Source organism: Seriola lalandi, unplaced genomic scaffold (genome assembly GCF_002814215.2).
Source record: "Seriola lalandi dorsalis isolate HSWRI2012SDOR001 ecotype SW California unplaced genomic scaffold, Sedor1 jcf7180002054293, whole genome shotgun sequence".
Taxonomy (NCBI): Eukaryota; Metazoa; Chordata; class Actinopteri; order Carangiformes; family Carangidae; genus Seriola; species Seriola lalandi.
The window spans coordinates 696,389-714,375 of NW_019524846.1; the positions used below are offsets into that span (position 1 = coordinate 696,389).

General features: G+C 40.9%; 1 protein-coding gene across 1 annotated transcript; it reads right to left on the reverse strand.

Annotated features, from left to right (window-relative positions):
- Positions 1–1,121: 1,121 nt before the first annotated feature.
- Positions 1,122–14,829, reverse strand: mknk2b (MAPK interacting serine/threonine kinase 2b). Its single transcript, XM_023406009.2, has 14 exons — positions 14,703–14,829; positions 13,860–14,077; positions 13,241–13,331; positions 12,901–13,002; positions 12,683–12,780; positions 10,064–10,143; positions 9,792–9,865; positions 9,517–9,621; positions 9,112–9,167; positions 8,802–8,897; positions 4,959–5,153; positions 4,641–4,805; positions 4,490–4,530; positions 1,122–4,364 (listed from the first exon to the last, which is right to left on the reverse strand). The coding sequence occupies exons 2-14, from the start codon at positions 13,908–13,910 to the stop codon at positions 4,091–4,093; spliced, it is 1,428 nt and encodes a 475-aa protein (XP_023261777.1). The 5' UTR covers positions 13,911–14,077; positions 14,703–14,829; the 3' UTR covers positions 1,122–4,090.
- Between the last annotated feature and the right edge of the window lie 3,158 nt (positions 14,830–17,987).

The following is a 17,987-nucleotide window of genomic DNA, read 5'->3' on the forward strand; positions in this document are numbered from 1 at the left end:
CAAATTAAAAGGGAATAATAGAGGAATCATCATGACACAAAAAAATGTTGTAAATGTATACAGTGATAAAAGAGTCAGTCAACTAACCAATTAGCTGACTAACAGAAAATATATCACATATTAATCACACATTTGCTGGCGCCATCTATACAATGTAAGGATTTGCTTCTTTTTTATGTTTCACAGTTGGCAGTTTTGTACAGTTGGCCAGATGAAACAAGACATCTGAAATCATTGCCTTGTGATCTAAGAACTTATGATGAGCATTTTCCACTATTTTGACTTTTCGTAGAAAGAACTATTTATCCATTACGCAAATAAATAATTAGCATATTAACTGATAATGAAAATAATTAGTTGCAGCCCTTGTTGATGGGTCAAGGGCACAAATCTCTGAGGTCGTCTACAGTATCATTATTATTATTATTGTGTTTATTATTACTATTAAATTATTATTATCATTATTCTCTTCAGTGCTCTTTTCTCATTCACTTAAAGATTATCATTGGGCCAAACCCATGTTATTTTTAAGTACTTGAGGTAATACCAATAATATTCCTACTGACATTATTTCAGTCTGCACAGCTGATTTTAACCACAGTATGACAAATCCTGACTAGTAATAGTGTTGAAATGATACACTGGCATTCAGTCAATTCAGCAGAAGTCATTTTTTATCTCCAGGGAAACCATGAGGTGACTTACAGGAGCTGCAGCTCTTGCAGCAGGTTGCATCAGTCTCATCAGATTGGGCCCAAATTGCTGCGAAGAGCGCCCCTACAGCCACTCTCTCAGCATGACTAATGCAAGGTGAAACTACCGTCACATTTCAGTGTGTGTGTGTGTGTGTGTGTGTGTGTGTGTGAGGAGACAACTGAGCTCATATTTACCATCAGCCAAGGACATATGTGACATAGTCAGCTCAGATATCAGGGAGTGTTACTGATAAAAGGATTTACAGCACTGAATCAGATGAAACAGCCTCAGCCGAGAGATAAGACTGAGTTAATATGAAACTAGTGATACAGGAGAACGTCAGGGAAAGTACAGTTGTTTTCACTTGAGCCTTCCTGGCTTTATGAAAAAATATCAAGATGTTACAGAAACCAGACAGACGAGTGTGTAGTTCAAAACATTTTATTGCATTTTTTTTAAATTTTTTTTTAGAAAAACAATACAAAAATCTGCAACTGTCATAAATGTTGCCTTGAGTGAACTGCAATCATTCACATGGTACAGTAAAGTGCTTATTTTAAATCAAAATTCTTTTTGTACTTAAAGGATGTATTTATTTCAGATTTCTTCCCAATGAACACAGTGGGTTTGGGGTGATTCAGACAGTGTTAAAAATCAAAAAAATTGTTGGAGGACTATCAATTTAGACAGAATAACCCCACACCATGTCCATGAAATGAACTGTTCATAAAACATTTGATCAGTGTTGCTGGATTGTAAATGCTTTTGCCTTAGGGCTACATTCAAATTGTGGGGAGGTTGATGAACTGTCCATTTGAATAAATGACTGAATGAATTTTAACACTTCCTTACGTCAAAATGACATACAATATAAAAGTTGGTAGGCTTAAAGATATCATTTTGTCCCATTATCCCCAATAAAAGGCAGTCCAGAAAGCTACTGCCATTTGACAAAAAGTAGAAATGGTCATGACCAAGAAAACTCTCATATACCATTCAGGATATCACAGAGTATGGCCAAAGTCTGTGCGTTTCTGAGTATCCAACCCTATCAAAAAGTAGGGACTAACTTGTGTGATGCTCAAAGGGGAGAAAAAGGCAGAATACTGAACTGTATAGGTATTTTAAAACCCCAAGATTGCCTTGATCATCAGCTTAATGCTTTGAGATTACTGATAGCAAAGTAGTTTCCCAAATGGAGAAGAAACAGCTGCATACACAAATTCAAGTAAGTCTTATTATAAGACATAAAACCCCATAACGATGCATCTGTAGAAAGGTATTTTTAGAACTATTACAGTGTCCTAGTATCAACATAATGGGTCCTTTGACACCATTTCCAGAGTACCGTCGCTGCAGTGCTGGCAACAGGACATGGACAATCAGAAGTTCCCCACTTCTCACTGCTAGGTGATGGATCACATATTCAATGTCATGACTTGAACCCTCTTTGGTGAAATGGCTACAGTGTTGTGAGACCACCTCATCACCAGTCCATTACCTGTCAGTCTTAGAATGAGCTTTAACGTAATCTGAACAATAACAAAAAAAAAGATTATTGCCAAATCTTACATTTATAAAAAAATAAAATAATAAAAAAAAAAAAAAAAATTTAAAACTTGCCTTCACTGGGCATGAACGCTCCAGATGAACTTAAACTCTTCTTTCGATCTTCCCACCTCATACACCACATACTGAACTTTTAAAAACACAAAACATACAAAAAAAAAAAGAAAAAAAGAAAAAAAACTTAAAGGAAAACATCCGGTGTTTCACCTGAACTGAACAGCACCTGCATGGAAATCACCACATAGAAAATAGAAGCTTATTAACAGCCATACAAAAAAGGGGAGGGGTAGAGGGGGAGAAGAAAAAAAGAATAAAAAAAATAAAATAATCAGTGTGGCACATTGACATGGAGTTCTCAAACATCAAAAATAAAGTAAACTTAATACAGCTACACATCCTTGGAAGACTTTTTTTTGTCGTTTTTCTTTTTGTGGAATGTTTTTCCTTTTTTTTAATGTTTCTTTTTAGAAAAATCTCATCTGTCTTATTTTGTAATGAGAATTTATAATGTCATTTTTAAATGGGTGTGTCTCATGAAAAACAAGACAATGGTGACCCCTGGAAAAGAAATGATGGTCCAAATAAATATATTTGATCAATAAATGACACTGATCACATTGGCCAAAATGTGCTTTTCAAACTCCTGATAGGAGCTTTAACCTTTACTACCAAGATATTTAAGGTTAAGTCTTATGCATAAATTGAGTTGAAGAAAAAAAAAAAAAAAAAATTGGTATGAAAAAGGAAAAAACAAAACAGAAAAAAAAAAAAAATACAAGTTCTGGTTGTGGCAAGGGGACATGTCTTGATTTCTCTACAGTGAAAGTAACAATGACCCAGTTTCACTTGCCAGTTAACATACTGTATAGTCAGCCTCTACCAACATACCAGGTATACTTCAGAGCAAGCTCAGAAGTCTTATTTTGGGGCAGGCATGCATCATAGTTTAATTTAATACCATTAGACTTGCCTGATGGTGTCATAAACACTATATATATATATAACAAACTGTATGAATTGGTGCAACAGTAAGTCATGGCTGGCTGGGTACAGACAAACATTCTTTGCTTTCAGAGCATTAAGTGCATGGCCACCAGGCTGGATGAGTGTGTTTCATCTCAGACATTTACAGAGGAGGCTCAGTTGTGAGGAATTTGTCTTAAATGAAGGAAAAAAAAAAATCTTTGATGAGTCCCCAGCCACACAATGGACCGCACCAGGCACAGACAGCATTGGCTTACAGCCCTTCCAGCCCCTTATACTGAATCCCTTCGAGACAGGAACAGCCTTCATCTTGGCATATTGCATAAGCTTGTACGTATCTGCAGATGGACCATTCATGCATACACATACAGGCAAAGAGAACATTCCAGATAACTTAATTCACAGTGGATCCAGTTGTAACATGGGAGCAGCACAACAGGTTGTCCTTTGGTGTCTGAGCTTAGTTTCGAAGATAAGTGTTCTGATTTCTTCTGAACTGAGTTGTATGAAAAAAAAGAACATAACAAAAATACTTCTCTCTCTCCCAAATCATTAACTGGCCCTCCTCCCCAACCTGGACGAGCACATATTTGTGTGTTTGCTATATGCAGGCCCTGGGCTAATGTGCTTCAGAAGTGCTGCAGAAGGGCAGAAGGCATTTAGAGGAAGGGCTGCAAGCAGCATCTCCCTTTACAGAGAGGCAATAAAGCCTGAATGGCAGAGGAACCAAGGCCAGCTAGAGTCAAAGAGAGGGGCCAGAACTGGGGAGGGAGAGTCTCAGGGGAGTCTTAGATCTGGACTTGAATCTTAACGGAAGGTTGGAGGTCAGGGCTGACCAACTTCAGGCACAGTCTCCCACAATAACCAGAGGGGCCAAGAGCTGACGGAGCTCTGCAGCAGAGACAGGCCCTCCCTTGGGCTGGCTGCCTCGCTGTCTGCGCCTGGCCAGCTTGGAGTTGGAAGGAGGAGAGAGGCGCATAGAAGAGCCAGTAGCAGTAACAACAAACGGGGCTTCCTGCTGCTGCTGATCTTCCATGCCATCCTGTTCAGCCAGCTGCCGATTCACAGCCATGGCTTTGTCAGCAAAGAATGTCAGATCCCTGGCATTGCTGGTTCTAATGGACAAGAATAGGTGACAAAAACAGTCAAAATGTGAACAACGTACATATTTTAAGTTGCCAATATATCAGTGTCAGAGGGAATAGAATCTTCTGTAGCTGTAACTCTAATGCTTTCTCACCTTTGATGCAAGATGGATGTTGGCAAAGTGTCAGAAGCACCCTGAATGAAAAAGATAGATATGTTTATTGGCTAGAAACAAACTCTTAAACCACAACATGAGAAATGTGTAAAAAAAATATGAGCAGATGGCTTGGTGGTTTTAGACTTACCCCCTGCACCCAGGGGTGCTGCAGCACCTGGCTGGCACTCAGGCGGTTTTTGGCATCCCGAACCAGAAGTTTGGATATTAGGTCTTTGGCACTTGAGGAGATATGAGCCCAGTCTTTCTCTGGAAACTCGTATTTTCCTTCCTGGATACTCTCAAATAAAGTGTTCTGAAAATGGACACACATTTATTTATTTATTTATTTATTTTTAAAATCAATTATCTTGACCTGAATGGAGAAGATTGATAGTGCTCAAGTTTCACTCATGTCCTGCAAGATATAGGAAGGGTGAAGGACTAAATGAGTGTGTCAAATTCTTACCTGGCAGGTGTGGCAGGGCTCCCCTAATTCCCAGCCACAGTCACCACCACAGCGGCCTACAAATGGTGGGTAGCCACTCAGCATGATGTAGAGGATGACTCCAAGGCTCCACAGGTCACAGCGCTTGTCATAAATTGTAGCCTCCTCACTGAAGGCCTCAACCACCTCAGGTGCCATGTACTCTGCTGAACCACACTGTGAAAAGACATGAAAAAACAAAACAAAAAAAACAAAACAGTGGTTCAGTTTGTCAGGCTGGAGGGTGACAAGTGGAAAAAACAAACTACAGCAGAAAAAAAGTAAAAAAGAAACACAGGTTCCTTGGTTCCTTTTGGCTGCTATCCACATTCCTTCATTCAGCTGATACCTCATGGTTGAAACTCTAAAGCCTCTGGGGCAGCCTATGTGACAGTCACATGCTTATCTGCCGTGATGATTTGTTCAAAATGTACTATATAGCTATTCTAGCCTCTCTTCATGTTTTGAAGACACAAAGTAGGAACGTTGTGTACAATTGCATATCAAGGGTAGAGAAAGACGGCTGAGCTATAATGAGGCAGGTTAGTGTGGGTAGGTAACAGCAGTGAGTCACTGCTATGACCATCCAGCTGTACACAAGCCAGGCTGAACTGGCTGACGGCAAGGATAGGCTCAGCTCTGATGGTGCCTTGTTATGTAGCTAAGAAAAAAATTAGGCCAAACACTGAGCAGGGAAAAGAGGATTGGCTGTCCTGCAGAGACTGGGCTGAGCCCTTGCCAGTTACATAACTTGGAAACACAAACACCAAATGCTGTTTTAATACATAAGGAACAGAAAAGAGGAGCAGGTCGCTAGTTCAACAGGACACAGATATTAATGGATAAGACATTTTAATGCTGCCTTATTCTATTAACTTAATAACATTTATACATATGAAGTGAACCCTGTTTCACTTCAAGAGTTGGGATTCTTCGAAATGTGTAGAGGGTGTCCTAACAGACAGCATCTGGTATAAATTCTGAGAACCTGCTCTGAGAATACGTGTTCGTTCATCCATCCTTTGATCAGTTATTTTTAAAACTATAGTATACAGCAATGCACATTTTGAAGTATTTGTAAAACCTGCATCCTGACAAACCTACTGGCCTATATCCTTCTTCCATCTGTGGAGGTGCATGTTTACATTGAGCAGGCATCTATTGTGTTCCAGTGCTATATCCCAGCTGTCTCCTAACTCCACCTCCACCCCACTGCACCCTTATGTAATGAAATTTGCTGCACAGGAATCTCAGACAAAGCTGCTTCAGTCGGAGAGAAAACCCCAACCCCCACATTTCCACCAACAACATCGTGTCTGGGGCGACTGCCTCCACAGACAAGCTTACAGGATTCAGGCCAAATACTGCTGCCACACACAGACAAATAAAAAGACACAAGCACAAAGGATATTTTTGCCTACCAAGGTGCCCTAAAACTGAAATGCAATTTGATAGCTGTGCTATCAAAAACAGCTATCAGGGCTAATCTTGTTTAAAAGCCACCCAAACACACTGCCAATCAAAGACAATTAAAGATTAAAAGCCTGTCCAGGACTGCCTGCAACTGTGACCAATAAGAGCTGAGAGAGAGAAAAAAAAAAAAAAAAAAAAAAAAAAAAGAGGGGTAAACAGCAATCATGGCTCTGGCACAGCCTCAAATCTAAACTCACATTTGTTCTTCCTGTGCTGCTGTTGCAAACACCTTGTGCACTTGCATCAGTCACATCCTCCTCAAACCTTCCTGTAAGATGCAGATAGTCAGCTCATCAGCTGCTGTTATCACAGGGTTGGTTGGTATTGCAACCTTGGGGCTTTCCTGAAACCATGTGACTAGTCAGACCATATAGATAGCACTGATGACGCACACCTCTGCTGTTTGTCAACTACAGGATTATCTGAAGAGGCTTAAGGAAGGGGACCTGTTCTGTCATTATGCAGCTGTACCTGCATCTGTGACATGAACAAATAACTGATGCGGTTCCTTTAATTCTTTTTAACTGTCTAAGCTGCTGGTGTGAAGTGCCTTCGTGTTACAGTTCCATCCAGTTCACTACTGCTGCACATGAGCATTGACATTTGAACAGTCAGATTTATTTCATGCTGAGCAGATGGGCAGGCAGTCACTTGTGCAGTGTTCTTAGTAAACTAAAATTAGCCGTTTCCTAGAAAAGGTCTTTCTCCCGTTCCCTGCATTCCTGGTGCTTATACTGGAGAGCACAAATACATTCACAATAAACATTTGTTACAGCCCTTCGATAAAGTTGATTCAATGGGATCAGGAACTTGAGCAATAAATGCGCAACCACATTATATTGTGCAACAGCAACTGTAGGAATGTGGGCAAATGAGGGGGCAGGGTGAGAGTGCCAATAGTGAGATGAAAATCAGATAACATTGTTCCTGTGATCAAGGCAAAGAAAACAAGCCAGAGCGCATGAGCAGACTGGGTATTTGTCCCTCCCAGTTACCCTCCCCCTCCCACTGTTTAGCCAATCACATCTCAGTTGCTAGGTGTAGGGTGGGGGGGGGACTAAAATTTCTAGAACAAACCTTATGCACAGCCTTTGTATAAAGAACATAAAGAAAGCGCAGACCAGCACAAGCCATGGTTGGGGCCACTGGGCGGAGACTAAACAGAGAGAGGGTGGATGTTTTTCTCTCTCATACCACAGAGAGAAAAAGGGAAATGGGTTTGTGTGTTTTGGTTTTATTGTAACTTCTTCATACCATAGGACACGGAGCTTGCAAAAGTCACAATGTGTTCCCTGCAGCCTTATTACATTCCAAGGCTATCACATTGTGTCTTGTCCTCAGGGATCAACTTTTCTTCCACTGACAATCCTTGTATTGGCTCAAGTCATGTGGTTACGTGCAAAAACCGGCCATTTAATAATTATGAAAACATGAAGACAAACTAATAGGAACACACCACTGCACCAAACAGACAATCATTCAGGCCCAGCTTTGAAATCCATGTAGTCTAAACACGTGAGGCCACTTGGCCCCAAAACTATCTCCCCTTCAAATAGTCCAGGGATGGGCTCTCTGTCCATTAGTTCTGCTAGAGGAAGATGAAGTTACCAGTGTAGAAAACCCCCTACCCATCCACCACATTCCTGCAGGCTAAACCACTATCCTTCACCTGCTCTGATCCATCTGTCCAGCCCCCCCAGACAACCAACAGACAGAGTATGTGTTGACACAAGTGGAAAGCTTGCCAGTTCAACTTTACCATTCCTCTTTAAGGTTGCAAATGTTCCACTTTACTGGGCACTGTTCAGAGGATTTGCTTTGTGTTGTGACGACAGCAGGAGGGTTAAACAGCCATAACCCCCCAAACTCATATTTGCGACTGATAAGCAACAGGACGTGGTCATTAAACTGAGGGATATCTATCGTTGCTTATACTTCAACATGATAAGGGAGGGTAAATGCTGCCAGGCAGGGACATTCAGGAAGCAATCCATGGCATCATTTCAGAGAAACTGTCCAACACTGAACTACCTTAACCTCAAAACACAGCATTTTCTCTTCCAATCAGCGAGCTGGCCTGCAGCTAACACCACTGAGGACTGCCCAATAGTTAAGCAGCCGACTGGATGATTGATAAAACATTTTACAGCCTAAAACCACAACAAGGAAACAAAACGCTGTATAGGGAAATGTGATTCAGACCATATGACAGATTATCCTCTTCCAAACTTTGAATAGGTGTATTTGTATATTTCGAACATACATTTCCCTTCAGTAGCAATTTTCCCCATTTATAAAAGTTTTCAAAATTGTATGGCAATCAAGACAGGCACAATGAGCAGCTGGACTTACAGGAGTGAGGAGCTCAGGGGTGGAGATGGGTGAGCTGTCACTGTTCAGCTTGATCCCACTGCCCAAGTCAAAATCACAGATCTTGACTGGGGAAATCTGGTAAAGACATACAAGCTCAGAATGATTCAAATTAATCTTTTAATTCTGTATAATATGTATGGAATATTTACATGTGGGACCAGATATTTCCACTGTCCTTTATCATTACCAAGGTTCATATCACAATCTTAAGAGTAATTTATCACACTTTATCACTACATTTGTTGCCCTTTGAACCATTTGAGCTCAAACATGTTTGCAGTTAACTCACCTTGTCTGCACTCTCACAGAGAATGTTTTCAGGTTTCAGGTCTCTATGTGCCATTCCTAGAAAATAATGAAAGCAATCCATCAATCACTTTTCTTCATTAGTAAGATAAGGCCATAGTGTTGGGATGAAGGAAAATGTATTTTTCTATCATATCAACTTAAAAGAAAACAAAGTCAGACATTTTCACCAGTGTAAAGAAATGTAAAAATATGGTCTAGTGTCTTTTGGGCAATCTAAATATTAATGTGAATATGCCCCATTTTAGCTATTGTAATGTGTAATATCAGTTCCTAACTGCTGTATCAAAACCCATTTCATGGTACACATATCAGTGGGGTTGTTGGGCCTTTTTGGAGATCATTAAAAGTGATTAAATTGCTTGCTATTTTGTAAAAGTGGTCTTACCCTTGTTATGCAAGAAATCTAGAGCGCTGGCGATGTCCTGCACAACAACACTGGCTTCCTGCTCACTGAAGTGCTGCCTCTTGTGAATGTGTGCCAAGACTGACCCTAAAGGGGGGGGGGGGGGGGGGGGGGGAGGATCAGCTCTGTTTACAAGTCTCACACAAACAGAAACAACTGGCTACAGCCCAGAGACAGGGAAAATGCAATATAGGAATGTTCACAAATAACAAAAAGGATCTGATGCAGGCTTCCTACAGCAGCTATAATTCACTTACCTCCTCTGAGCTTTTCAAACACCAGGTAGAACTTGTCTTCCTCCTCAAAGAACTCCACCAGCTCTAGGATGTTCCTTCAGAAAAGAAAAAAGCACTATAAGCCAGTGGTAACCTCCAAAACTCGCTGACTGAAAATTCCCTGTGATTTCTGCACTATAGACTAAGAGGACTAATAAGATGCAGCAAAAATTGGGTCACTCAGTCTGCAGTACTATCTCCATAAATTCATCAGGTGGCATTATGTTTAGCTGGTCATGACAGAAGGACATTACCTATGGCCCTGGCACTGGTAGAGCATTTCAACCTCACGGAAGACACGGCTGCGGCTGTGGCCTGGTCTTTTCTCAATGATCTGGAACAGAACAATGTAAAGGTTGAGCCACATTATCTAAAAATAGACCACTAAACAAATGAGTCTGTAACAGTCATATTTTCCACAGCAGTAGGCTGGAGGACAATTCTGTTAGTGCTCTGATGGCTGAAGAAAAACTGAGCCCATATGCAAGTTAATATTTGAGTGAAGGCCACCCCTTCACGCTGCACGACAAAACCCCATTAGTGGCCATGTTTACTGTAGAGCAGGCGGTATAGCCCAGATTACATATTACATATATACAGTGCCCTATAACTGGTTACCCTCCAGACCAAACTTGAATTTTCCCTGCTTGCCAACATTTATCCCACCCTGTGACACAGTTGCAAGTATAGTTTAACCTACTTTCAGTGCTGCCTGCCAAAGCAGGGACATAGGAGAATGAGAATCACAGTCACCGCATCTCTATATTGTAAATCTTATATGTAAATCTTAAGTGCTTTTAAGGAGCCATTAAGCATTCCTTTGAAACATCCCATGAGCTAATCTAAAACTGTTTATGATAACAACAAAAAATGCTCTCTAAATATAACTTGCTGCCTGGAAATAAACCACCGAGGGGCCACCGGCTGCACGATGCCCTGCCAAAAGAGACAGAAAGATAGACTGCTGACACCAAAGCAAAAGGCCTGAATTTTCCAGCCGTGGTCAGTTATTGTCTGCTTGGGAGGCTGTGCGTGTTTCTCTTCCTGGTAGCTGGATTACAGCTGCTATTGAAGCCCAGTGGGGCCAGAGTTGCAGTGTGTGTCTAGGATTAATGGACAGACAAGAGGCCTGTGAGCAGTCCAAAGCCTCTGCACTGTTCCAGTCTGAGTCAGCAGCACAAACAACCCCCAATCAGCTCACTTTCTCCTGATCACAACACAAACCTCCCACCCTGATAATGACATGCAGATAAAGAAGAAACTGTAAAACATAGCTGGAAAATGCATTATCAAAATGTTAAGTAGGTGGACAGTTATTTACGAGGTGCTAGATTTATGGTTGTTTCTCAAAATCACAGATCAGAAGCACAGTAGTCTATTGCAAAACAAGTCACTAAGCCACACTGCAGGTTCAAACATCAACTCAGGGTTGTGAAATAATACCTTTATGGCAAATTATTGTTAGGAAACCTTCAGATAGGCATGCACTGCACAGATTTCTGTGCGTCCTTGCTGCTGAGGCTTTTGTTGCAATTGCAACACAAGGGGCCCACACATCCAACTCACTCCTGTCTGGAGGGGGAGGGGATAGACAGGACATCTGGCAAGAGCAGTCTGAGCCCCCTCCCGACTCCCAAATGACCTCCAATAACTGCAGACCCTCATGTCTCCTCCCCCAGACCTGCAAAGTCCCAAGGGATCTACCAAACCATCCCAGGGTAAACAATACCAACAGATTCTGGTCACATGAGAGAATCTGTCCTCCAATTCATCTGAAATATTAATTGGTATGATATGGACACTTGTGCTGTGGGGAACAAGCCTTCAACAGTCAACAGTTTGCTTCAAACTTTAGCAGAAATTAAACAGAAAACAGGGATTAATTGGGAGTAAAAAGATAGATGGGTGTTTATGTCCGGTGTCCTAGTGGGATTTGTGGCTTAAGGGCCAAGAACTTGCAATAGGTAAAACAAGCTCTTGTTGCACTTTGCTACACTTCAGCAAAGAAAAATATGTCGCAATGTTTTGTTCCAAAAAATGAGGAAATAAGCATTATATATAAAAGCAAAAAAGGAAGTCACCAGGAGTCAAGACATGTATTTACAAGTCCACACCGCATTTGGAGAGGAAAAAGAAAAAAGTAAAACTGTACTGAGCAAGAAGGAGAACAAAGCAGTGTAAACACCCTAGGTCACAACCCTCACCCAGCAACCCCTCCTTCCTCTCTATGTGGGTTTTGTTTTGGCACAGTTGCCAGTACACAATGTTCTCACTACCAGCGTCCTCTGTAGGCAATAGGAGTAAAGAAAAGGGGTGGGTATATCCCTCCCAGCCTTCTGATAGGCTGACAAACTATAAAAACAGTGAGGGGAAGAGCCTGCTAACAGCAGCTAGTGTTGCACACTCAGAAAAAAAAGGAAAAAGCACAACACAGATGCAGCCTGCAAACATCCTCTACAGAGAGCTGAACTGAGGGGGAAAAAAAAGACATATCCTGCCCCAGGACCAGAAATTTCCTCAACAAGATTTCTAAAGAACTGCCTGTGAACAGAAGGCTGCATGGACACAATGACACAACCTAGCTTTCTTCCATATAACTCTTCAACAGCATGTAATGGCACAGGGCCCTTCTGTGTACATAGGCATTTCATTATGCAATGTACATTTCCAAGCATGGTCCAAGAAATGTATCATCTCTATATTGATCACTAGCCACTGTAGCCCACACAGCACGCAGGTGCTCAGTGGAAACAACGACATTCGCAAACTTGTGAGAGGTGCACTGACTTGTAGGAATCAAGATTCCGTGCATTATAAATATTTTTTCTCCAAATATATTACAGTCACTCATTAAGTGTGTAAGAATGTCTTACCTTGACAGCATACTCTTTGTTGGTGATGAGATTGATACATGTTTGCACTCTGGCATAAGCGCCCTCTCCTAGTACCTCTTCTTGCAGTCTATACACATCTGTGGCAGAGAGTTTAACAGGTTAGGAATATGCAAAATTCAAATCATGTTAAAAAAGGAAGAATCCCACGAGTTAATATAGATAATGGTTTATTAAGAATTACAGCAAAAACCCTTTACCCTCGAATCTTCCAGAGAAACTGTCAGTTGCCCGGCAACGCTTTTTCTTCTTATTTCTCTTCTTGGCATCGGGGATGTCAATAGGCTGGCTGGAAGGCATGTCTGTGAGAAAGATGCGCCCACATTATAATGTGCTAGTGAGGGAAGAACCCAAACAAACTTTAAGAAAGCACTAAAAAGGAAAACAAAAATCTGAGGGCAATCCCAGATTTTTGTTGAAAATAAACAGTAAATTTCTGCCAAATTGGAGAAACAAACCCGTTTTGTTGCCATAAAAGCATTATGGATTACATTGACTAGTCACAAGTTAGTTTAAAAAAAAAACAGTTAAAATACTCACCATGTCTTGAGGAGGAATCAAAATTAAATGATGAATCAATAAGATGGGATCCATTTTTAGTGAAGTCCTCTGATTCAAAAGGATTTTGGCCCTAGGTGGTAACAACAAATATGCTTGTTAAGGTATGCAATCTTATTAATGAACTATTCAGCTGAGAGCATCAGTTGTTTGTCATAACTGATAATAGGGGCCTTTATCTCCCACCGTGCAACCATGAACCAAAATTACACTCAGCAATAAAAGGTAGAAACTTTTTAACAATGAATATGTTGGGGAACAATTACCAAGTAATCCAAACACCTACAGCCATAAAAGTCTATCCTAATAGAATATATGCATAGAAGAAGTGACTTGAAGTGATTGCAAAGGCCACATTTTTTTGCAGATCTTTAAATCTTAGCTATCATGTTCTCAAGTCATATTTCCATTAGCTCTACATACATGTGTCAGCAGGCCACATGGTTTGTTTATCAGCCATATGATGTGGGAGAGCAACAGATGTATTTATATATAGCAAGGTAAAGTCCTTTGACATACATGCTGAGAAATGTGGCCTGATTATAGAGACTTCACCAAAGGCGTGACAGCAGCACTGCATTTTGCCCTCAACAAATCTCACCTTGAAAGAGCGGTGGAATCCAGTGACTTCGGTGATCTTATTTTGCACCATTTTGCTTCGATTTGGGGTGGGTTTTTTCTTTTTGGTGGATGTGCGGCGGCAGTGGTTTTGGGATATCAATTTGCACTTCTCCGAAACAGAAAGTCGTTTCAGAGAGAGTCGCAAGTGATCACACTGCGCTGGCTGGTCAGCTTGCTGCGGCGCTTTAAACGGGAGCCCTGTGGACAACACAAAACACCGCAGCGCCACAACCCACATTAGAAATCAGTAGTGGGAAATGGCTAGTTACTTGCAATCTCAAGTAGTCTAGTACATTCCACCTGAAATTAATTATCAGAAAAGCAATCAACCCCAACAATAGCAGATTAGCTAATGTTCGTCACATGTTCACGAGGTAATAAAAACAATCAACAGCTAACAACAACGCCACCCACTTTTAGCTTGAGTGTTAGGTTATTTGTTGCCATTTTAAAAAGCCAAGTTTAGACGATACAACAGAGAAAGTCATCACAATACTACACTTTGGATAAGATAAGCAAATCTCTCGGATAGCCACGCTGGATTCAGTTTAAACAGCGAAGATTACAATAGGCGCAGGGAGGCTAACATTTGTTTAGCTAACATTCACATGCTCTGCAGTCACAACGGTCAACCCGCGAGGACTCGTGAGCTGACGGTTATGACAGCTTTATGTTGAACGTCTGACAACAACAGTTAGCTACAGTCAATACTGTAACATTACTTTAGTGTTGTGAGAGAAAAAAGACGGTTACGTCCGCCCTATCGAAATTACTAGAAACATGATGTCCAACTGCTATCCAAATCTATTTTGTTTTCACTCACCCCGTTGGTAATTTTACAGCTCCAGTGTTAGCGTCGTTGTTTGACCCACTGCTACAACAGCCGCAGAGGACGGTCGAGGGGGGGAAACGCCTGATAGTAAGTGCGTGGAAGGTGGCGAAGAAGCAACGGCGTAGGTGGTTTTATAACCTCCCGACTGACTCCTCCTCGTCTCCTCCCCCCTCGGGACTGCATCAACAGACAGGATGGATCACGTGCTTTCTAGAAAAAGACGTAATGGCAAGGTACCATTTCGTCTTACAACTACACACTTTACCACTTTTCAAGGTAAGCGGCACAAACAGCTGTTCGACATTGTACAGAAGACTTAAAATAAGAGGTAACTTGACGGGGTTCACTTTGATGTCGTCTTTGATTAAAATAACAGATTTTAGGAAAAGTCCAACGAAATAAAATAGGTAGAGAATACAAAATGGTACGTGGCCATCCAGCTCTGTTTTGTTTCAGAGGCCCCGCAATGGGACTATGGAGAAGTCGAAATGGCGAGTACGTGCACACTGGCACAATCAGCACTTGCGGCTGTTCTGATGAAAGAGACGCGAGGATCTCAGTAGAGATGGAGAGGGATAGACCAGAGGTAGACAGACCAGATCCACCAGTTTACAGTATGACGGCGATGTAATCATAATAACTGCCTCTGCTGCTGTCACCACATGCCAGTGCCGCATTATAAATAAGAGCCATGCATAAAACAACAATTGGTCAGCTTTGTGCTATAAGCAAAGAATGCAAGCAGACATACACCACCCCTCTCCCTCTTTGTGCGTCTCAGAAATGGAAAAATTTGCATTTACAATGCCCTAAACTTTACTCTCACACCCAGCGATGAATGGCCGTGGCCAGATGGGTGTTCAAAGAAATCTCCGTCTGAGTCACTGCATGCAGCTTTTGTCACACAGTGAGGCAGTGACATGACTTCAGCTGCTGTGGCATTTCAGAATCACATACACAAACACACTGACGCATATGCTCTCATGCAATGTAATGTACAGATAGAGCCAATCGCATTTAGATGCTTTACCTCAGTTTACTTCACTTCATTTAAAAGTCCTCAAAGATGTACTTTAGTTTAAGTGAAAAATGTGAGCATCAAAATAAAAGTAACAGTAACAGTCAAAGGATTCGTAATGCAGGCAGACTCACTCCTGTCAGTTTTACTGTGTATAACACCACTGGATTATTGTTGCTGATTCATTAATTCAGCAATTTTTTGATGTGGCTGGTTGAAGTAAGGGTTTTTTTTTCTATGTTATACTGTTTTGTGTATAAAACTTTACTCTTAAAAGAAACCAGTAACTACAGATAAAGGCAGATACTGCAAGCAGGTACATCTGTCAGATTAATGTAGTGGAGTGAAACATACATTTACCTCTGAAATGTAGTGGCGTGTAGTATAAAGTAGCATAAAATGCACACATACTTCCAAACCGTACCTAAGTGTGCTATTTGAGTAGAGGTAGAAAATAATCTCCTATATTTGGATTTTTTTTTCAGACTAACTTTAAAGTCCATTTTGGTTTGAGGAAATTCAGCAATTTTGAAACTTTTTAAAATAAACTTTTAAGATGCCTTCAATATATATCTGGATTTAAAATATATAGATGCACGATGTACTCAAATAAGACAAAATCATTCACACAATGCACAGTAATTACTTGGATACGAGGTATTGTAATTGACAGGGAAGGTGTGTGCAATAACCAGTTGCAGCCCCCACCTTTTGTGATGTATGACAAGGCAGACACAGCACGTTTTGGAGCCTGTTGAGGAGGCTGTTCAGACATGGGTGGAGACACTGTCTCATGGTTGTGATAATGAAAGAAATCCAAGAACTCTGATTATATAGAAATGTGTCCTCTCTTAACCTATCTGCTAATTGTGAGATGCCGCAGACATGACATGTTCCAAGATTAAAGGCGAAGGTATTTTTGACAGAGGCACAGTAGAGCGGTGTTACATCCCTTTGTTATCTTATATTATTGTTCTTTTACATGCATCCCTTTAATTAAATCCAGATATTAGTGATAGGACACCTTGTGTTGCATTCAATACAAAGTCTACATGCTTTATTATGCCATGTGCTTTGCTGTCAAACTATATGTCCTCATGCTATTCGTCTGTCAATGGTTATTTATCACTATATATAATCCCTAGTCTATAGACCTGCTCTTTATAAGCATTAATGTATTGTTTATCAAGGGTGTCTTAGATAAAACCATGTAAGGTTTGTTTGCATGAGTTGGCTGTCTTGTGACTGGAAGCTTTCTGCCTCTCCTCCTCCTTTCACCTTCTGCCCCTCAAACATAAGCCCAAAGGTAGCAAACATTACGCAAGCTGTTGGCAGACTATGCCTAGCCAGGAGCACATGGTGTAGTCGAAGGTTTGAGTAGGAAAACAAGATCACACGTCGAAGTGCAGGGGGGTGGGTCTGTGTCACTACAGGTCAAAAGGAAGAGGGATAGGCCATCATAAATAACTTCAGGTGGCAACAACCCCATTTCTGATGCAAAAGGGCTCAATCAGGAGGTACTCAGGAGGGGGTTCTCTTTTCAGGCTGAGGTTATTTCAGTCTGAAATATGATAACAGAGGTGTGTCTCTGTTGTCGTTGTCGTTGTTGTTGTTGTTGTTGTTGTTATTGTGTTTCATGATGACAACTGCAGTTCAGATTCTTCTACAATATCCTGTTTCTGTCTGGAGATACAGCTGTAGATGTAGATCAGGCACAGTGTTGTGTTCTTGCATCATTGCCTGTGCAATGCAGTAAGCTGCACTGAAACTCTTCTTTTTCTAAATGGCCTCACAAATGTTTCTAAATGCATTGGTTATATACTGTAAGTTATTCTTAGCAGCCAAACATTATTCAAATTCATTTCACGTTATATTCTAGTGGAGGTCCCAGATTGTCCCAAGATACCACATATGTCAGGCTGAATTTGGGGGAAATGATAATATTGTTTAAATATGTGTATTTCATTCAGTGGTGCAGCCATAAAAAACAAATAATATATAATAGCCTTGGGTATAAAAATTTCACTCAGTGTAAACATCATATGATTTGAACTAAGAGCGGAAACAAAACAATAGAAAATTTAATGTGTATGTCATAAAGTCTAGATGATTTTTCCAACCCTAAAACTACTTAAGGGGAACATTTTATGTTTACAGCATTAACATAACCCCCTTTAAACTCTGCTGCATAAAAACAGTCAAAGTCTCCAGCGCTATGAGCATTACATAAGGCACAAAGCTATATGCTTTATCTATGG